Here is a 22856-nt window from a genome sequence, read left to right as displayed (position 1 = left end):
ATCCAGTGGGTTTTTTTTTTTTTTTTATCGGTTATCAAAATGTCAATCTTACTTTAAGGATTTCAATCAACTCTTAAGATTTATAAGTTGCTGTGTAGAGCCTGTAGAGGGGAGGGGAAAGTGGCGGCTTAGCGAGTACTCCTATCACTGAACATCACTCGTACACACACACACACACACACACACATACACACAGACCACCATAATGCAACCTTGGTAAAAAGAACAGTGCAATTTATTTTACTAAACTTGAATTTATTTTATTATGGCCCCCGGTTTTTCTTAATACATAAAGTTTATAGAATACAGTAATAATTTCAGAACTTGAATTAACAAACTAGATACCAATATAGAATAAATTAATCATATATGAGACTTGAACACACATGGTCAGATTGAACAAGGTCACCAGCATAATAAAAGTTCATCTCATTTCGAACTTGCATTAATTAAACTCACTAAAATAGGGTGAAAGTTCATCAAATTCGATTAAGGTCAGTTTGGTAGTGACGTTGAAGTGATGGTTTATAGTGTGACCTTCTTCAGCATGTTGATAAGGTCACTCTGGAGGCCACACTACGCCCTGGAACCTCTCTTCTTAATCCTCCAGGAGTGTAGAGAGTAATTACATGTTCAAAATTCTTCTATTGATAGCAAGTGTTTACAGAGAAGTTCAGTTTTGTTCAGTGTTCATATACATTCTTAATAGTCAGTTTCTTTTACGGGGGAGTTCAGCACCTTGTCATTTATGGTCTAGATAGATAGATAGATAGATAGATAGATAGATAGACAGATAGATAGAATTATATCCACGGTTCGAGACATTCCTTGATCGCTGCTTCGTAAGAAATGAAACCATGAATGTAATTATCAAATGCTTCGGAGGTTCACTGACGGGCTCCTGGGTGAACACTTACGTTCGATACATTCCGAAGCAAGACTCTAACCTAACCTCACCTCCCTCCCTCAGTTGTAATGGATAGTGGTCAGGCAGGGTGTTGCTCGCAGAAATATGGAGGCGAAAGATTTTTTTTTGTTTTACGGTGATGTGGCCTCGTGTGTGGTGGTGTATATTAGAGAGAGAGAGAGAGTGTGGGAGAGAGAGAGAGAGAGAGAGAGAGAGAGAGAGAGAGAGAGAGAGAGATGATAATATTTTCTCTTGTATTAATAACACAATAACAATGTAAATACTTAACCGCTTTTCCTATTAAGAAAATGCGACGATAAATGAAAATAAATTAATAAAATAACAGTTCAAATATTTCTTACCAACACAACAACAACGACAACAACGATAACAACAAGAACGACAACAACAACAACAACAACAACAAAGACAACAACAACAAAACCAACACTTACGTCTTAAAGCCATCTTAAGAACACAAGATCTTAGATTCCACAGATACAAACAGTCGACTTTAACGTGCAAATGAATAATGGTGAAGTTGAAGTCTTCCTCTTGAGTATATCCATCAATCAACTTCACCCAAGGTCTTCATGGTGTTCTTATTTTACCTCTTTTTCCCCCCACAATAGCAACATTTTACGATACCATCCATTATACGATGCAAAACAACCAGCCCCCCAAAAAATCGTTCCCCAAACGAATTCAAGATTACCTGCAAAGCTCTCTTTAAAAATCGTTGGGATGCATTCGCGATGAAATTTTACGGGCTTAGGGAGTGATGGATTGCCTTTTGGGGTTGAACTTGGCAACAACAAGGCGTCGGTGGTGCCGTGGGCTCTCTCCTACAGACGGGGAAGATGGTCAGACCAGCGGAATACTAATGCCTGCAGCAGAAGTACCCACCCACCCACCCACCCACCCTCCCACCCACTCGCAAGCCCGCCATATGACAGTGATAGGGAGGCCTCAGTGTTTCTGGGGGAGCATTGTCGTTAAGTAGGGGAAGTCGGGACAATAGTGTTCATAGGTAGAGGAAATAGAGGCAGTAGTATAGAAGGTGGGTAGAGAAGTGAGGTAATCATATATGTATTAATAAGAAGCTGAGAAGATGAAAAAAAACCATAGTTCATTCTCACTGGAATTTCAACACGATTCTAACACCGAGGTTCATGGTGTTGCTTAACCAAGGCAGCTAGACTCGTTCTGGCTGTGGGTGATGGATAGACTTGACTCCTCACTAGGGTCACTGTTACATCTTTGGCTAGAGGGGGATATTTTAACTTAGAAGTCCTTGAGGAGAGGGAAGGACGCTGTTGACTCCCTGAACAAAGTAAAGGACGAGGTTCTGTGTAGTTAATTGTTTTTTTTTTTTTTTTTTTTTTTTTTTTTGAAGTTTGGATTTTGGTTCGGTGATTAAGGATATTATCTGCCAGGGATTATTTTCACTATTATTATTCAGTGTCATTATAAAGTGATTTTATTGGAAACAGATGTGTGAAAAACAAGTAAGAGTGTGTGTGTGTGTGTGTGTGTGTGTGTGTGTGTGTGTGTGTGTGTCGTCAATTACCTCAACTTTTATCGGTGATTAATTAACAAACTTCCCTTGTTAACAGAACGATAGTATAAAATTCTTGATTAAAAAAAATCATGATTTATTAAGCGGAAAAAAAAAAGACAGATTACTCTCGTTAGCAAGATTTTCATTATTCTGGTAATATCCCGAAGGAAATGGTCTAATTATCACTAGTAGTGCTAAATTACCAAACTAGAATTAGTTGTGTTTTTGTAGTGTTTCGTAAATGCTACTAAACGAAGAATTGAATCGGGTAATGTTGATGCCCCTTGGATATGTGTGTGTGTGTGGCGCAGGTAGACTTTCACCTGGTGAGTGTTCGTAATGAGGATCACCACCACCTGGGCTCTGAGACATCCACTCTGGCCCCTGAGACATCCACTCTGGTCCCTGAGACATCCACTTTGGCCCCTGAGACATCGACCTGGACTCTGAGACATCCACATAGGCTCTGAGACATCCATTTGGGCCCTAACTTACCCACCTTGCCCCAAACCCTTCCACGTAGGTCCAGGGCCAAGGGTCGTGCTGGGCGGGGTGAGGTTCTTCCGTATACGTGTATCCCTTGAGAGTGAATTTCATTGGCGTGTTAAATAGACGGTTATCAATTTGTAACCATTGGCACGCCCACACCAGCCTACGCCAGCCCACCACATAACTTCTCACGTCAGTACACCCCCAACCCTCTCCCCTGCCCACCTTCCCTCCTTCCCCCGCCCACCTCCTTCCTCCCCGTGCCCACTTCCCCTCCTTCCCCCGCCCACCTCCTTCCTCCCCCGCGCCCACCTCCCCTCCCTCCTCCCGCCTACTACCTGAACCACCCTGAACCACCCTAACTCACCATCCATATCCCCTAACCCACCATTCACGTCCTCTGACCCACTCTCTACATCCTCTGACCCACTCTCTACATCCCCCACCTTCTCTCCATCTTCGTCCACAGTTGGTCTGGGCCACCGTCTCTGCCCGCTCATTTTTCCCTCAAAATATATGCTGGGTCTCTTTAATCTTCTTCCTTCCTTCTTCCTCTTCTGTCTTCTTTCTTCATACTTCATTCCTTATCTTCTTCTTTCTTTTTTCTTCTTTTTCTTATTTTTCCTTTTTTCCTTCTTCCTCCTCCTTCTTCTTCTTTCTTTCTTTCTTTCTTCTTCTTCTTCTTCTTCTTCTTCTTCTAGTCGTCACCTCCACAACGGTCAACCTCTGGCACGGGGGGCGTCTTTACTGTCCCCATAACCTAGAAATGGAAGATTATACCGGCTCGCTCAACCACCTAACCTAACCCTCCTCCCCCTTGGATACCATCTTTAGCCTACTCCTTATTTCCTTTATCTTACCCCACTCTTCTCCTCCAGTTCCTCCTCTTCTTCATCTTCCTAGTTTTCTTCTTTCTTTCTTCTTATTTCTTCTACTGGTGCGTCTTCTTTTACTTCTTCTTTCTTCTTTTCTTCTTCTCTTCTTAGTATTTTCTTTCTTATAATCCTTTTCCTTTTATTTTTTCTTCTCCTCTTCCTTCTCTTCCTCTTCCCCTTGCCGACCGCCGTCAATGTTGGTCAAACTTTCATTTTTGAGGCAACTAAACGACCTTTCTACCTGAGGTGAGGGTGAGGTACCTCTTTAGGTGGCTTAGCAACCCAGGTGCCATGACTCGCAGCAAGGTGAACCCGACCGACCCGTAACACGCCACCTTCACCTTCATTACCACCACCATCTTCATCATCACCACCACCTTCACCACCATCACCACCCACAGTAGAAAACTTACAATAATTACCACGAAATCTTGACCCTCTTCCAAAACCTTACACCTTAGAGTAATTTCCTTTTGGTATGGCTTCAGGTAAATGTTCTAACCATAGTGTACCAAAGGCCAAAGATTTTCACAATTTCAGCTAATGGTCGTTCACACAGGGGGACAAAGGAGGTCTGATTGGTAGACTTTTAGCGTTCCCATTAGCACTTCCATACACAAAAGGTCCGCGCGTGCTAAAAAAAAATCCCTGGGTTTGTCTTTTTTTTTTATTATTGGTTCAATGGTGGAAAATTTCTCTTTACCTGTTGACAACCTGAGCTATAGGTGTTTTTGTTACCTGTGTTCACCTGTTGTTGTTAGATTGTGTGTGTGTGTGTGTGTGTGTGTGTGTTAGGACATAAACGAAAGGCCTAAAACACTCGTATGCCGTCTTGTATTAACGATGTAAATGGTAAACACATAAATGACATAATGATTGATTTGTGGAGTTGATGGTGTGTGACCTGTGTTGATTTAAGACACTCAGAGAGACAGAGAGTCAATCAGAAAGATTCTTCAGAAAGACAGTTAGACAGTCATTCAGAGAGACAATCAGAGAGTCGATCAGAGAGACAGTCAGAGTCAATGAGAAAGGTAATCAGAGAGACATAGAAGACAGAGACAATCAGACAGTCAATCAGAGAGACAATCAGAGAGGCGGTTAGAGTGTCAATCAGAAAGACAGTCAGAGTGGTAGCTAAAAAAGCCAGACACAGAGACATTCAAAAAGTCAATCAGACACAATCAGAGAGTCAATCAGAGAGACATACAGAGTCAATCAGAGAGACATACAGAGCAATCAGGGTGACAGTTAGATCATCAATTAGCGAGACAACCAGAGACAATATGTTAGGAAAACTCTTCAAAACTGGAAACTTATGCCTGATTACCCCTCCCCCTCACACACACACACACACACACCCCAGGTAAGGCAACCGGGTCTTGGCTTATTAACAGAGGTGTTTGACATTGCTCGTCCAGGAAGACTTGGGGTTGGTCCCGTTTACTACATCACCTGTTACTTTTTTTTTTTTTGGTGCTCCGACGCGCTACTTAAACGATACGTTAATGGCTGTTGTATTGTGTATCTTAAGAAATTTATGTGTTTGGTGTCTGGCTGTCTGTATCGATGGTTAAGGTAAGGTATTCATTAATTAGAAGACCATTTTACCTGATGAAACACTGTGATAACATTCTAACATCAACTCAAATCAATATCCTTTTTTTTTGCGTCACATTTCACTCGCTAAAAATATCTCCCCATTGAAACATCTGTATAATCTAGGGAACTCTTGAAGACTCGCTAATTGTGTAGTCTTGGTAAACTCATTACTACCCATATGTCAGATTCTATCTCTATTAATGCCAGGACTCTCTGCTCGTATTTCTGTAAGCTGTACTAGTAGAGGGAAGAGATTCGGCCATGGATTGGTTAATGTGGTGGTCATGTCTAAAGCAAGACGTGTGTGTGGGGGGGTGGAGGTGGAGGGGAGGTTGTGTGTGGGGGGAATGGGAGTGTCGTCACTAGATTGTTTTTATCATCACTATGAATATACCGTCTACAGTACTACCATCAATACTATTATTACCACCACCACCACCACCAGTACTATCACCACCACTACTACCACCAATATTCAGACCCACTAGTCAACGCTTCCCATTTCAACTACCACTACTACATGCGTTCAACGACCACTAACCACGACCAATACCTACAACTACTACCCACTACCACCACCTCAACCACTTCCCTTGATTTACCAATTGCACCATTTATCGTAATTTTCTTCCCATTTCCCTCTCCAAACACAAGCCACAATCCACCAGTACCCGCCTCCCTTCCCTCCAATGAGAGAGAGAGAGGACACCCCTGAGCCTCCATCAACACAGCAGAGAAAGATGTAATGTACCTACAGACATTTACATAAGCACTCAACCACACCGAGACGAGTTTGGTAGTGACAGTAAAAATATATTAAAAATTGTGAGTTTTTCGTCAAGTACTTCAAAAAAACACCGTAAATTATTATAACATTCTCATCTCTCTTTATATATACATTATAGACAGGGTATAATTATCAGTGTGTAAGTTACGTAATACTACAACTTAAAATACACAAAAACATAATGTGGACGTCATTTATTGAGTCATTACAGAGAACCACGAAGAGTATTCTATGCGTTTAAAAATCGTTTAGCATAATAGCACATAATTGTAGCAATTAACACCGTTGGCAAAAAATTCTAGATGTCAGGAAAAATGAAATACGGCCAATTAGCTAAATGATGAGAAGCGGCGTCCCACTAGGTGTTGACCTGTCTCCCTCTTTGTCTCTCCTGGTCTCTTATTTTTATTGCTGTTTTTTTTTTCTCCATGAGGTGTGTTGAGGAGACTTCATGATGGCCACCACCAGACTCGCGTTCCTACCCGTCCCAGAGACAACTCTTGTGAGGCCATAAAACGTATGATATGCCATACATCAATCACCAGATGCAAACATTTTCTGCCACTTAATTGGACTTGGGTTGGTGAACCTCGTCATCTGTCCATCGTTTTGCTCAGATGTTTAAAAGTGTTTTTCAAATGGTGTAGAAATTTCTTGTTGTACTCGCTTGACTTTCTTCCCTCTTGTGAATAGTTGCTCTATTCCGTCGGTGATTCTCTTCCTCTTAAGAGTCACTGAAGAGACTATAAAGGCGTCTAGCTAGAGATAACATCTTGGATTATGTCCTATGAAAGATCGAAACGAACGTCGTTCCTTGGCACATATAAGCGCAACGAGATGGATTACGTTAATCCATTGGTCATACCAGAGAGCAGCCTCCCTGAGCACGGTGAGGGCGACGCCTTTAGCAAGCAGCGAATCACTGCAGGTTTGTGGAGAACCTCGGATAACCTCACCTCTCCGCAGCGTACAGCGTTGATCCACAAGAAAAACTGGCCGTCGTCCGCAGAAATGTTGTCTTGTTGCCGTCCACGTTCACCTGCACATAGATAACGAGTCCCATGTTGCGGTTGCTGGGATGTTTTGGTCAGGGAATCAAGGTCATCTCCGCCAAGTGTCAGTAGAAGCGAACCTTGTTTACTTTTAATGCTGAATTTTCGTCTTTGGTGGATTCACGGGTTAGAGCTATCATCCTGGCTGATCTCTCGCTGAGATGTGATGTGACATTTTTTGCTCCGTTACCGAAATTCTTTGGAATCTATCTTTTTAATTAATCGCCGTAAGGAACATGCACCAGTGAGTCTAGAAAAGTCTGCTGCCTCTGGTGCCTCAACTAACACACGGACACATGAGAGCCTTATCTTCCTCAACCAATAAGAACTAAACAATTAAAAACGTAAAAGAATGGGAAGACCACGATCATTTTCTAAAAGCAAGCTGTCACCTGCACAGGGCAAGGCAGTGCAATGCCCCAATTAAGTCAGCAGAGTTTTTGTTGACTGGTTGTCACATTTTCTCGCCGGTGCTGATTTCCTAATATTGTGTTAAGTTCAGCCTGGCTATTCTGCTTACTCATCAGCACTAACTACGTTCTTGCACTTTCAGCACCGGTGCTAATGAGCCGTAAAATTATATTTGTTCAAAATATACCCACGTCAATCACTTGCTGGGAGTCTTACAAACAAAGACACGCGGGGGGAGGGGGGAGAGGTTCACAGTTACGCTCGATACTCATCTATGATATTCGTTCTGCCAGAGGAGAAGAAGTAGAATATTAGTCATTAGGGATAAGCAGTTACTAAGTCGGGTAGTTTGTACATTTTTGTGGTCGTTGATTTACTAAACAGAATAGAAGTGAGTCAAGTTAATCTCACAATTTATTTTTGTATTTTTCGATCAAATAAGTTGTATCCAGTATAGATCTGACATGTTTATCTTTCCTGTGTTGCTGTGGAGTTGCAGACCAGACGAAGATACTGTAGTTCATACCTCAAACAGTGAGCATGTAGCTGCAGCAAAGACCCTTACTGTATATTGGTCTCTGAGAATAAATAGGAAGAGTTGTGAGACCAAATTGAGCTTGCGTATTGTTTTATGTATGTATGTATGTATGTATGTATGTATGTATGTATTATATGTAGTGTCCTTTAAGTAAACAATTTGCTACCTGAGATAAGTGATGGTGTCAGTCGACCTCTCCTTAAGTAACATAACCTAATAACATTACCTTTATCGCCTCATGGTAAAAAGTGGTCGGCCGGTCACTTGTGTGTTTTGTTTTTTTAGTCTTTGTCTCATAATACTGCTCAAAGAGTAGCTTAAATCCATCTCAGCTCTTCTTATCTCCTCTCAGCTACTCTCTGCTCTTCTCGTCTCTCAGCTTCTCTCATTTCCTCTCAATTCCTCTCAGCTCTTCTCGTCCTTAAGCTTCTCTCAGTCCCACCCGTTTTCCTCGACGGCTAATGGAATCACAGCTTGACACACACACACACACACACACACACACACACACACACACACACACACACACACACACACACACACACACACACACACACACACACACACACACACACACACACACACACACACACACACACACACACACACACTCTCTGCCCCCTCTCTTATGTGCTAGTTTACCGAGCTTTCACTAGACGTGGCACAGCGGCTTGCTACATTCATGCCCTGAAGCTCAATCAGTTCATGAGAACCTCTAGTAAACATTAATGGGTTTATGTCCTCGTTTTGAAACCCATGAGAACTAGTGGTAAACATTAATGGGTTTATGTCCTCGTTTTGAAACCCATGAGAACTAGTGGTAAGCATTGCTGGTTTCTGTACCTCATTTAGAAACCAAAATAACACTTGAAACCACGCCCCCCCAAAAAATCCTACCTGTTACAGTACTTCCACGAACTGTGTTTATCCAAAGGAGCTGAATAAGTGGGGGATTTTTTTTAAAGTTTTATTAGAATCGTAAATAATGATAATCCACTGACAACTCACACACCAGGGGGCCCTGACAACGCAAACACAAGACGTTGCATACAGTAATTCTCACCCATATACTGTACTGGATTAAGTGTGACTGTATCTACTGTTGTGGCCGAGTGGGTACAAGACTCGTTTGACTTCTTTTCTTTATAGGCCTCTGGTTCGCACTGAGGGTATACACTTGACATTTAATACTTTATTTGTGAAAATTCCTGCCCTGTTTTGCCTCTAACCTTTGTATGTAAAAAAAAAAATAATAAATCGAGAAATGAGTTGATCTATACTTCCGTAGGTGTGTAAATTGCGGAATAAATATAGTGAATTTAATATATTTTCGTTATGTAATTAATATACCCTACATATTATATTAGCACAGCGAAATAAAATATTATAGTGTACAATGCTTACTATATCAACGCTATAAGATAAACGTGGTTCACTCGGTCTCTTAATATGAAAATCAATATAACAGTCTTATAACACTATATATACGTTAATGTTCATCACAGTCTCATTATATAGTTCACCAATAAATCAACAACCACCACCACCAGAACATGACTTGCGAACACCCATTATAATGACGTCAACACAATATCAAAACACCTGCCGGAAAATATCATACAGTACGACAGGTTAGTTCTGACAGGTAAACACTCCGAGGAAGACTCACTCACCTTGGTATAGAGATCCCGTCAGAGCGTCCTGCAGTTGCTGGTGAGGCTGACACACACACACACACACACACAATATCACAGGTGAAAAGTTGGAGTTCCACAAGGTTCAGTTCTACCCTCTACTGTTACTCGAAGCGACTAAATGGCTGTGAAAACTCAATGATATATTCTCTAAGTTAGGTGAAGAACATTGAGGTTAGGTGCCAGTAGCAAAGACTTACCGCATGATTGATACAAGTCTGGTATCACTGCCGCCTCGTTCCACCTTTCACACATCCAGAGAAGAATACCAAGTAGAGGCGCAGTCAAGGGGTCTTGTTATTAGCGTCTGGGGGGTGTAAGGGCTTTCATAGTCATAGGTGGGGGAGGAAGGGGGGGGAAGAGGAAGAATGGAGGGAGGAGGAAGAAAGGGAGAGGAGGAGGAGGAAGGAGGACAGGGGACAGGAGGAGAAAGAGGAGGAGGAGGAAGAAGGAGAGGAGGAGGAGGAAGAATAAGAGGAAAGAAGGAGGAGAAGAGGAGGAAGAAGGAGGAGGAGGAGAAAGAAGGAGAAGGGGGAGGAAGGAGGAGGAGGAAGAAAAAGGGGAAAGGAGGAGGAAGAGGAAGAAGACCACTATTTATTACTCAATACTCCACACTATAGTTGTATTAACTCCTCTTATACCAAACATCTTGCTGTAATATTTCAACCACCATTTTTTTTAACGAATCATTTATCTTACAAAAAAAAAAGGCAATATCAATTACCAAGAGGTTCGTATCTCACCCAAGATAACTTTACAGCTTCCTGGGTCTTCATTACATTTCCTTGACATACATTCGTGTTTTTTTTGTGTGTGTGTGTTTTTGTGTCTTGTTTTATTGTTCGTGTTTTCGTGTCCATTTTCCCTTCCTTCTGTGTAGTTTCCTTCAAGTTTCCTTACCAGGGACAGGATTTCTACTATGAGGGTCGACGTCAAGGATCTTAGGTACGGGTTGGGTACACGAGGCGGAGAGAATTCAGTTTACATTCAGTGTCCTCATGTTTGTGGCCTTTAACCTATTGTGTGTGTGTGTGTGTGTGTGTCTCTCTCTCTCTCTCTCTCTCTCTCTCTCTCTCTCTCTCTCTCTCTCTCTCTCTCTCTCTCTCTCTCTCTCTCTCTCTCTCTCTCTCAAGGAAGCTTTCACCGTATGTAAACTTTATGTAAACTTACAGACTCAGATAAGGAGACTGACACTACACAGTCAGAGACAAAGGTACAGCTGTAGAGCAACTTTATTCTCGTGAGTAAACAGAGAGAGAGTGAGAGAGAGAGAGGCAAAGAGATAGAGAGGGACAGAAAGAAAAGGAGGGACAGACAAAGAGAGAGAGAGAGAGAGAGAGAGAGAGAAAGAAGGACAGACAAAGAGAGAGAGAGAGAGAGAGGGAGACGTACCCAAGCAACCAGTGGTAGAGGCAGGGTCGAGAGGGGGAGTAACGTGTGGGTGTGTGTGTGTGTGTTTAGTTTGTTAAAAACCAGGTAGCTCAGGTGATAATACTACCGCTGCATTTGTCGCTGTCGTCGTCATTGTTCCTCCCTGCTGTTGATGCTGTTTCTATGCTGTTTGATATTCTCTTCACACTGCTGCTGCTACTACATCTGCTTCTGCTTCTACTACTGCTGCTGCCACTGCCTTCATACTTACTCTGTCACTTTTGCTACTTTTACACATATTTATTGATCCCTCTTTTGCAGTTTATTTTATATAAGTTTGTTTATTTACTAAAAAGGAAATTATTACTTTTGTACTTTAAGATAATTACCTCCAATTAATCACAAAGTACTTTTAGAAAATTATTTAAGCTAAATATACAGTGTCAAGTAAGGTAACGGAAGTGTGTGTGTGTGTGTGTGTGTGTGTGTGTGTGCTTAACGGTGATACATGTAGGTTCAGGGTATGTACACATGTTAGAGACTAATGTATGTATAGAGTGTTTACAGATATTTGAGAAAGTTTACACGAAATAGGAATTGCTTACTTGTAGCTGAGTGTGTGTAAACATACTCAAGAATTTGGACGTATAGTAGTGTGTACATATATTAAAAAACGTGTACACATACTTAAGAATGTATGAAGGTGTAAACATACTGAAGTGTGTACACATACTTAAAAGAATTTACACATTATATACTGTGTCTACTTAGCAAGGAGTATGTACACATAAAAGAGTACACATATTGTTCAAAAGATACACACATAATATGAATGATGTACACATAATAGAGAGTATGTACACATTGTATGGATGATGTACACGAAGTAGATAATATGTAGACGTAATTTAATGAACAAAAACCTCACAGGCGGTATTGGCAACACTGACTCGCCGTTAGTTGAGTGACGTACTGCCTGGAAATTCCAATATTCTTGAGCAGCGAGTCTGAGGAGTAGGCGGCCAGTCTTGTAAAAGTTTGTCTTCACTGTGAGGTTAGAACGACCCAGAGAGAGTGACGAACGTGAGAGAGGTATAGCGTAATATGGGTGAAGAACGTGAGGAATATATAGTATATGGCTAAAGAACGTGAGGAATATAGTATAACATAGCTAAAGAACGTGAGGAATATAGTATAACATAGCTAAAGAACGTGAGGAATATTTAGTATAATATGGCTTAAGAACGTGAGGAGTATTTATTCTAATATGACAGACGAACGGGAAGGGTATATGGAGGGGGAAAGGGTGTGTGGGGTGGATGAAAGGGGGGGATAAGGGAGAGGGATGTAGTAGTAGTAGTAGTAGTCGTAGTAGTAGTAGTCGTAGTAGCAAATAGCGTCTCCAGCCATCATATTACCCCATAACTTTATGACCTAAGCCCCACCAGCCTTGTACATCCCTCTTTTTCTCTCAAAGGTTAGCCGTCCGGGCAAACATCCCCTCTCCCAGCTAACCAGGCTACCCACCTAACCCACCCACCCACCTAGCCCACCCAGTTACCCACCCACCTATCCCACCCAGTTACCTACCCACCTATCCCACCCAGTTACCTACCCACCTATCCCACCCAGTTACCTACCCACCCACCTTTCCCACCCAGTTACCTACCCACCTACCCCACCCACCGACCCCACCCACCTACTCCACCCAGTTACCAGTTACCCACCCACCTAACCCACCCACCTAACCCACCCACCTAACCCACCCAGCTACCCACTCTTTATCTGTGATGTATGGGAAAGTGATTTTATGATTTGTGCTTTGAATAGGGAGAGGAAAGACCCAACTGAGATAGGTAATGAATCAGTCGTGAAATTAAGAGAAAAAAATGATAATATTAATTGTTTTTTGGATAATATTCCTCTATAATTTGTTCTTGTGAGTATCAGTGATATATATTTATTTGTTTATTATTGATATATGTATAAGAACTTAATTTCCTATATGTGTTAAGAATATAAAGTCTCTCAGGGTTAAATTCTCTCGTACATTTGTGGAACGTTCGTCGTCATGGGAAGAAAGAAGCGAGGAAGAGGAATGGTTTAAAAAAATATAAAGGGAAATAAGTAAAAAAATGGACTGAGAACAGGTAAAGATGTGACAGTAGTTTGTGAGGCAAACGGCACCTGTACCTAGCTTTTTGTGTTTGTTTTTTGTGGGGGTTTTTGCGTAATAAAACATAAGACGGGTAGCTTATGGATCGGGGCAATGTGTGTGTGTTTTTTTTTTTGCTTTTTTTTTGTTTTTTTTCGACAAAGTGAAAGTTAAAACGAGATGTAAGTGAAAGGAGGACAGAAGCAAGACAGATCGCGGGAGCTTTGAGGTGATCTTTAAAAAAAATGAAGAGACTTAAGAAAAAAAAGATAAAAACGAACAGAATTTTAGTGGGTTATAATCGGTACTTTGTGTGTGTGTGTGTGTGTGTGTGTGGATTTCTACACACACACACACACACCTTAGTCTTACCTGTCGAATATCCCATCAATCCATTACATCGTGTTATTAGAGAGATATAGTAATAACTTCGATGTTTATTATGTAGTTTAACATCGACCCACCTTCCAACCCACCTCTCAACCCACCTTCCAACCCACCTTCCAAACCACCTCCCAACCCACCTTCCAGCCCACCTTCCAGCCCACCCTACAATGTGTATAGTACAGTCATCTTCTCACACCCTCAACATAGTGAATTTCCGTACCACCATCATCATTACACCTCCTCCCCCCTCCCTCCTCCACAGCACCCCATCCTCCTCCTCCTCCACAGCACCCCCCATCCTCCTCCTCCTCCACAGCACCCCATCCCCTCTTCCCTCCACAGCACCCCATCCTCCTCCTCCTCCACACAGCACCCCATCCTCCTTCCTCCACAGCACCCCATCCTCCCCCTCCTCCCACAGCACCCATCCTTCCACAGCACCCCATCCCTCCTCTTCTCCTCCACAGCATCCCAATCCTCATCCTCCTCCACAGCACCCATTCTCTCCTCCTCTCCATCCTCCTCCTCCTCCTCCACAGTGCCCCAATCCCCATCCTCCTCCTCCTCCTCCACAGCACCCCAATCCCCATTCTCCTCCTCCTCCTCCTCCTACCTCCCTACCTCTCCCACCATCTCTCTGTGTTGTACTGGTCAAGGGAAAAAAAAAGGTACAAATTACACCTCGCTCTTATAACCGCTTAAATGCTGTGTAAACCATACGATCGCCTAGCCGGAAACTCTCTCTCTCTCTCTCTCTCTCTCTCGTTTGATCCAAGGGAGGTCAGAGGTCAGGTAATGTAAGGTTCATATCTCACATGGATTAAGTCATTAAGACTCACGTATCCACATCTAGCTCTCCCCCAACCTATACGTTTCCGGGGCTAAATACCTTAAGTCTTTCTTCAGGTAACGAGTAAGTCTTTGATTGAGATAAACACCGAGTCTTTTTTTATTTTTATTTTTTTTTATTTTTTTTTTGACGCTGGATGGTGGTTGAGGTTCTTGCATCATTGGAATTTAGTTTTAATGTTTATATCGACGAGGCGGCGGGATAATATCAATACAAAATGAAATAATGAAGCAGTAGGTTTGGCTTGGTTTGGTTTGGTTTGGTTAGATATACGTTAGGTTACCATTAGAGTGTTTTAATCATCAGGTGAAATAAGCTATACACGGGGTTGCCTAATCCTCACGTGATCCGAATAATCGTACCCAACATCTCGGTGTAAATTAATTCCAGGTGTGTGAGAGATGATCTAAGGCCAGGTGAGGAGGTCGTCTCAGAAGAAGAGTTTATGAGAGATATTATGAAAAATTTATGTCCAGGGAGTGGGGTGAGTGGGCGGTGTGGGGTGAGTGGGCGGAGTGGGGGTGAGTGGGCGGAGTGGGGGTGAGTGGGCGGAGTGGGGGTGAGGGGGCGTCCTAACTCAGGGTGGTGATGGCCTGCTCGAATTTCCTGCGGTATTTAAGATCACGTCTCAGACCTCAAGGGTGACGGTGATTAGTAATGGGGAAAGTGGGTGGGAAGGGGGTGGTGGGCGGGGAGGAGGGGGATAGTGGATGGGGAGGAGTGGTGGTGAGTAGGGAGAAAAGGAGGACTTGTTTTGGTGGGTGGGGAGGGGAGATGAGGTAGTGGGGAGGGGAGGAAGAGAATGGTGGGTGAAGAGAAGGGGTGATGGTGGGTGGGTCAGTGGGGGGAAGGGAAGGTTGGGTAGGAGGGAAGAAGGAAATGGAGCGAGGGGAGAAAATGTGGAAGGAATGGGAATTAGCTTATGGATGGAAAGAGATGGAAGAGGGTAGGAAGGAAAGCGAAACACAGGGAAGAAAAGGTCGAGAAGAAACAATAAGAGAATAGGGAAAGATGATAAATAGGAATAAGAGCAGAGGAGAACATATTATAGATAATAAAGTAAGGAATATAAACGCAGAAGAAAAAAAGAGAGACAGGAGATGGAAGAGGAGATGAAGACGGTGGAAGAAGAGGAGCGGGAAAGGAAGGACAGACGAGACACTGTTCCAGGAAAAGATTGAGGAAGAGGGGGGGATAGGTTAGAGAGGGGGGAGCAGAGGCAGTAGAAAAGATATGTGGGAGGGAGGGGGGGAAAGAAGGAGGGAAGGAAGGCAGAAGTTAGAGAGAATAGGCAGGAGTTGATGACAGGTAGGAGAGGAAAAGTGAAAGAAGTCTATTGAAGGAATGAATGCCAGAAAAGAAGGAACTATGAAAAGCATAATAAACTGAGAATGAAGACGAACATCGATAGCAAGGAAGAAGACGATAATAAATCCCAGTGTGATACATGAGAGAGAGAGAGAGAGAGAGAGAGTCACAAATAGAACGAAAGGAGAATTCAACTAACGGTGTGTCCGTGAAGGAAAATCGGCTGGTGGAGGAGTGTGGCGTGTGTTGGGGAGGCCTCAAGGTCGGGCAGGCAGGCAGGCGGGTTGGGGCACGACCAGAGGTGGGGCCTGATGCAAGTAGGACAGTGGTGGGGGGGGGAGGGGGGCTCGTTCTCCATGAGTGTACGGGAGGAGAAGGAATGTGGAGATGTTGTTAGAGAGAGACGGATTGGCAGAGAGAGACGGATTGGCAGAGAGAGACGGATTGGCAGAGAGAGATAGAATGAGGAAGATGATGGTAGTAAGAAGGAAGAATTGTGGAGACACCGAGGGGGGGAAAGAAGGGATGAGAGAGAGAAAGGGAAGGGTTAGACAGGATGGAAGATGAGGTTGTGAGACAGACAACAAATAGGAGAAACAATGAAGAGAGGAACAGAAGTAATGGGTGTAAAAGGAAAGTTTCCGTGTGTCTATAAGGTAGAATAAAGACCAATGAGAAGATTACGGGTTAAGTCTCGTTAATAACATGCCGATGATAGGCAGAAAGTAACGGGTATTTAGTAAATATAGTACGAGCGAGTTGGTTTGTCCACTGTCTGTCCGGTATCCGTCAAGACAGATCTCGTGTAGATGGTCGTCACAGCTATTTATATTAGTTTTTAGATACTTATCATCATGACCTGGCCAGCATTCCTTCCCTCAGACGATTACACCCGGTGGGTCGGTTAATTGGCTCATAAGCGTGACGCCACCAGCGATTACTTGGTGGTCCGACATGCAGGAAGATGATCACATCCAGAGAGCAGCACAGGTGTTGTTATATGGTGGTACAGAGTCTGACAGCAGTGACCACAGTACTAAGGACCGGCATCACTCAGCTCTGACCACAGTAGGGACCGGTTACCTGCCATGGAGAGCCAGCGAAATGGTACAGACATCTACAAATAAACTTGTTGGGTAAGAGGTTTCATTGGCCTTGAGCCAACTGGGACTTAGAGCAGAGGAACTGCTTCAGCTTGTAACCAGGTGGAAGGCTGAGACATGGCGTCCATTGGTCCACATTTTAGGTCAGTTCTGTGATCTTGTTGCACCACATGAGACACCTTCTTAACAGTGGTACAGGTAGTTATAGTGTCACTCCGGCCCCATGACTGGTAAATATACACGTAGAGAGACCTGATGGACATCCGGGACTAAGGGCCTTCGCCCCCGTGAACCTCCTGGCGGCACTGAGTGACTAAAAACCTATGATCCGTTTACTTCCTGTTGCCATCTTAGGTATTGTTGTTGCCACTCCCACTTTTGTACTCGTCTACCACTCTCACCACCTCACCTCGCCCCTTCCTCCTGTTCCCAACACCCTCACCATTTTTTTTTCTCCATCTCATCGTCAAAGCACAAAACATAAAAAGCAGTTTGTAATGAAGGGAATGTGATATTCTTATTTCATCATCATCCTAGCCAGTCATAATTATGTCAATTAAGACTCTCAAGTTTTTAATGCCTTCCCAGTATGTGACTCCACAGACAAGTGGATAAAAACCATTGTACAAGAAGAACGGTTGTTGAAACACGTGCTTCTTGCCAACCTGCTGTCGAAAACGTGACACTCTGGCGTCTTCACACAGCCAGCCAGCCAGGAACGTCTCCGTACACTTCCGCGAGGCTCGACCGTGGGGAGCGTGGGAGACCAGCCTGAGGGCGGGCTTGCATGAGCCTTCAGGGAGGGCGGGAGAGAGGAGGGTCCTGTAACATAAGCAAAGTAAAACACTACTGGAAGAGGGAATTCGGCACCAGCGAGGAATATAATGTATACAAACATACAATTGTATAAACCATGTTGTATTTTTTACTCTTTTTGTTGACAGTTACAATGACATCGATAAAAGAAGCATGCAATTAATAAAAGATATTATGTAAGGGGGACGGCACCCCAGCCAGCTGAGTGACGGTATGGGGCGGAGTTTCTGCTTGGTTAGTCCCGCCTCCCAGATTCCCTGTGCCGTGATTGGTCCTCGCGGCTTCCCTAGATTATCTAGCCCAGCCCCCTGGTCTGTTGTGATTGGTTTACTGTTACTCATTACCTCCCTTTGTTTGCAGGTCTGGGGTTGGGAGCCCGGTAGTGGGCGGCGCGCTGGACTGCAAGATGACAAACGGGGTGTCTGAGGGCGTGTCGGGGGCGGCGCCCGTGGAGGGGCTCCTGTTTGCGGGCGGCGCAGAGGGCGTTAAGCCGGAGCCAGAGGACCTGACGCGCCGAACCGTCAGTCCCGCCGACCGCGGCGTACTGTGCGAAAAGCGACGACCGCTCCTGCCCCCGCCACCACCCCAGGGAGAATCGCCGCCCGCTTTGGACGTCGCACCCGCTCTCAAGGACGATCTCGACCACCACGTGATCAAAGAAGAGCTGGAGCACCACGCTCTCAAAATAGAGTCGGGGGACCGTCCTCGCTCTAACCACACACTAGTGATACAGGCGCCTCTCGACTCGGCCGAGAAGATGAGCGCCGGTACGGGCAGCTACCTGGCGGGGTTCTCGGCTTCCTCCCCACAGTCCAGCTACGAGCATTACCTCTCACCCTCACCACAGTCTTATTCCACGAGCACATCCCCGGCTGTGCGCGGCTCCCCGGCTGTGTACGCTGTGACTGATAATTACTACCGTGATTACTATTCGTCTAGCGAGCCGCAGTACTCAGTGAGGCAGGAGTACCCCTCGACAGACACCGGCTTCGTGGACCGCTACCTGAGGCCGCCGTACAAGACGAACGGCGTCTCCAGTACCCTCACTGTGGACTTACCTTCACCCGCTGACTCAGGCATCTCAGCCGACGCCATCACACCACGCGACCAGCCCGTCCTTGCTCAGGTAAGTTACTTGTGGTATTGATAGGTGTTCATGCTGTGACCTTCCTTCGCCCATGACCTACCCGTGCCTATTTTCACCCACGCTTCTCATCCATCCTACCCACGCCTCTTATCCATCTTACCCACGCCTCTCGTCCATCCTACCTACGCCTCTCATCCATCCTACTCACGCCTCTCATCCATCCTACCCACGCCTCTCATCCATCCTACTCACGTTTCTCTCACCCATCCTACCCACGCCTCACCCATATTATCCACGTTTCTCTCACCCATACTACCCACGCGCCTCTCACCCATGCTGCCCACATTTCTCTCATCCACCTTACCCACGTATGTTCCCATCTCCCCATGTGTCTTTCACCCATCCTACCCACGTCTTTCTCACCCATGGCTCTATTTCAACTATCCCACACAGTTCCCTCCCTCTCATTCATCCTGCCCTCGTGTCTCTCATCCCTCCTACCTACGTGTTTCTCATCCATTCTACCCATGTGTCTCATCCCTCCTATCTATGTGCCTCTACCATCTTACCTACGTGTTTCTCATCCCTCCTACCTACGTGTTTCTCATCCCTCCTACCTACGTGTTTCTCATCCCTCCTACCTACGTGTTTCTTCGCCATCCTACTTGTGTGTGTCTCACTCATCCTACCTAGGTATTTTGTTACTCATTCTATCCATGTACTCACCAGCTTAAGTTCCTCTTAATAGCTAAAGTTTCTCTCAATAGCTAAAGTTCCTCTCACTAGTTTAAGTTCTTTTTATGAGCTAAAGTTCCTCCCACTAGCTAAAGTTCCTCTCACAAGCTAAAGTTCCTCTCACTAGCTAAAGTTCCTCTCACTAGCATAAAGTTCCTCTCACTAGCTAAAGTTCCTCTCAGTGGCTAAAGTTCCTCTCAATGGCTAAAGTTTCTCTCACTATACGGTCTTCTTTTCCATTTTTCTTTCATAATTTCTCTTTTCTTCAGTTTTCTAGTTTTCTCTCCTTTCCCATCCCATGTTCCTCCTATTCCACCCTTCCATAATCTTTCTCTCTTCTCCCCATTTCAGTCTTATCTCTCTCTCTCTCTCTCTCTCTCTCTCTCTCTCTCTCTCTCTCTCTCTCTCTCTCTCTCACTCACTCACCTGTTTACCTGGCTTAATTACACCTCAAATTCAGGTGTTCTTATTCTTTTCTCTGGGTTTGTGTCTCTTCCCTTCTTTATCCATTCTTCCCCATTATTACCGCCTTTTGTATTTATCAAGTGATGTTTTTATCGTGATTCCACGATATTCCTTTACCTTAAAAAGTGTATACAGTGAGAAGTATTGATCCACTGAGAAATATAACTGCCGATATTGTAGGGAAATATTACACTTTAGATACGCTGAGAAATATTATTACTTGTATTAACTTAAGTGTAAACAAGAAAATATTACCCTAAGTGTGTCTTTAAAGTATTAGTAGACTCAGAAATATGAACTACCTATGAAAAAGAATTATGTGAGATATATTTTCGGAAATATATGTGCACTTAGACTTGTTAATTTATATGTAATGACAAATATTACCAAAGTGTCAATAAGGAAATAATAATAGTAGTAAATCTAGCTTTTTTTTAATATGTCAATAACGTTGATTATTACTGTGTTTATAGAAAAGGGAATTGTCTGACTACAGGAAATTCAATGTCAATACCAGCATAATAAATTCTATGTAGGATTTATTTAGTAATTTATTCGTATATGATAAGCAGGTGAAGTCCATGGTGATAGAATGATAAATATGTGGCTGGAATAAGGTGTTAAATTGCTAAAAGTATGATAGGAATGATGAAGGAATTGGCACACCCCGGTACTTGCATATTTACATGGACTATCTGTGTAAATTCATGCATATATTTACATACATACATACAATCATACGTAGACTGCATACATAATTACTTGATATACATACAAGCTGAATACGAAACATATACAAAGTGAACGTAAATAAAAATACTAATATGTATTTCCTACCCGATGCATATATACATAGATAAATTCATACATAAATGCGTACAGAATACGAGGTGGGAAATGGAAGCAGATATCACACAGCATACATACATACATACATACATACATACATACATACGCCTAGAGACAGTCACCGTGAACAAGGACGGACAGTCAGACACGCTAGGAGCCTTACTCTCAGAACTGTACTTCCGAGGCATCGAAATCTCTCCGTCCTCCATTCATGTCGGCGGGATGCAGTTATCCCTGTCTACCCCCGGGCGCTGTCGTGAGCAGGAAGGGTCGCCCACCACCTCACCCCCATGACTCTGCACTACCCACGCCCATGCCCACGGCACCCTGACCCCCCTGCCCACACTAGTTTAAGGGTCATGGGGGCACAGACTGGGTGATTGACTGGCCCATGAACGAAAACATGTGGGGTTAAAGTGGAGGCGATTTGCTGATTGGTTTATGGCGTGGTGGAAGTTCTCGGGGGTGATGAGTTTAACAGAGCAGGTTAAAGGGTTGAATGGCTTAAGTAAGGCAGGTTAAAGGGTTGAATGGCTTAAGTAAGGCAGGTTAAAGGGTTGAATGGCTTAAGTAAGGCAGGTTAAAGGGTTGAATGGCTTAAGTAAGGTAGGCTAAACGGTTGATTGACTTAAACAAGGCAGGTGAAATGGTTGATTGACTTAAGCAAGGCTGGTTAAGGGGTTGAATAAAGTTGAATAGGACAAGTTCCTCGCCAAGTTAAGAGAGTAGAATGGTTTACGTACTTAGGTGAAGAGGATGACAGACAGACAGACAGACAGACAGACAGACAATATAAGAGATGGAAACATAGGTAGTCACAGATCCAAGTGATTATATGTTATTATTGACGTTTATACTGTGTGTGTGTTATGCGTGTGAACATGATACAAGTTTGATAATGTGAACATGATAACTTATGAACATGATACAAGCTTGGTATGTGAACATAATATAAATCTGGTATGTGAACTTGATATAACTTGTGAACATTATGCGAGCTTGGTATGTGAACATAATACAAGTCTGGTATGTGAACATGTTATAAATATGACTTGTGAACATGATACATACAGATAAACAATAATATACAAAACACCTGAGTGTCTATCGTAAGAAGAAAATTTATGAAAGAAAGAAAGAAGGAAAGAAAGAACTGAGATGTCCCGGACGAAGATTGAAAATTAGATTTGCATGAAGAAAAGATACAGAAAATAACGAAGATGATTTTGTCGATAAGTGATAAAAAAAAGGCAGAAGGACGATGGAATAAAAGTGTAAACAGTGAAAAAAGACGTTGAGAATAATCGGATGGTGAACTATGATGGTGTTGATAGTGTTAGGTATAGTGTGTGTTAGTTTGTACTGTGTGGTGACTCAAGTGGTGGATACTGTATGGTGACTCAAGTGGTGGATACTGTATGGTGACTCAAGTGTTCATTGTGTGGTGACTTAAGTGGTGGATACTGTATGGTGACTCAAGTGTTCATTGTGTGGTGACTCAAGTGTTGAATACTGTATGGTGACTCAATTTTATACTGTGTGGTGACTTTAGGCCATACTCAGTGGTGACTTAAGAGTTTGATACTATGTAGTGACTCAACCAACGCTAGGTACAGAGTTGGTGACTTAACTAGTGCTAGCTATTAAAGTACTGACGTCAAATATTGTTAGGAAGTGACTGGTTACGACGTCGAAGAAAGGAAATCATAACGGGAACAGTCTTGGTGAAGAACAGACTTGGTGAACAACAGATCTTGGTGAACAACAGATCTTGGTGAACAACAGATCTTGGTGAACAACAGATCTTGGTGAAC

At 43.5% G+C, this 22856-nt stretch overlaps 1 protein-coding gene across 1 annotated transcript in view; it reads left to right on the top strand.

The window, feature by feature from the left end:
- The window catches only part of LOC121877942 (protein grainyhead-like), a 219989-nt gene that overhangs the window by 23858 nt on the left and 173275 nt on the right, over positions 1–22856 (top strand). The window contains exon 3 of the mRNA XM_042383915.1: positions 18267–19032. Within this exon, the coding sequence (XP_042239849.1) occupies positions 18267–19032 (766 nt within the window). The remainder of the gene's footprint in view (positions 1–18266; positions 19033–22856) is intronic.

This window comes from Homarus americanus, unplaced genomic scaffold (genome assembly GCF_018991925.1).
Source record: "Homarus americanus isolate GMGI-L3 unplaced genomic scaffold, GMGI_Hamer_2.0 scaffold48033, whole genome shotgun sequence".
NCBI lineage: Eukaryota > Metazoa > Arthropoda > Malacostraca > Decapoda > Nephropidae > Homarus > Homarus americanus.
The sequence above is the reverse complement of the archived record's forward strand: the minus strand, read 5'-3'. Positions and strand labels throughout refer to the sequence as shown.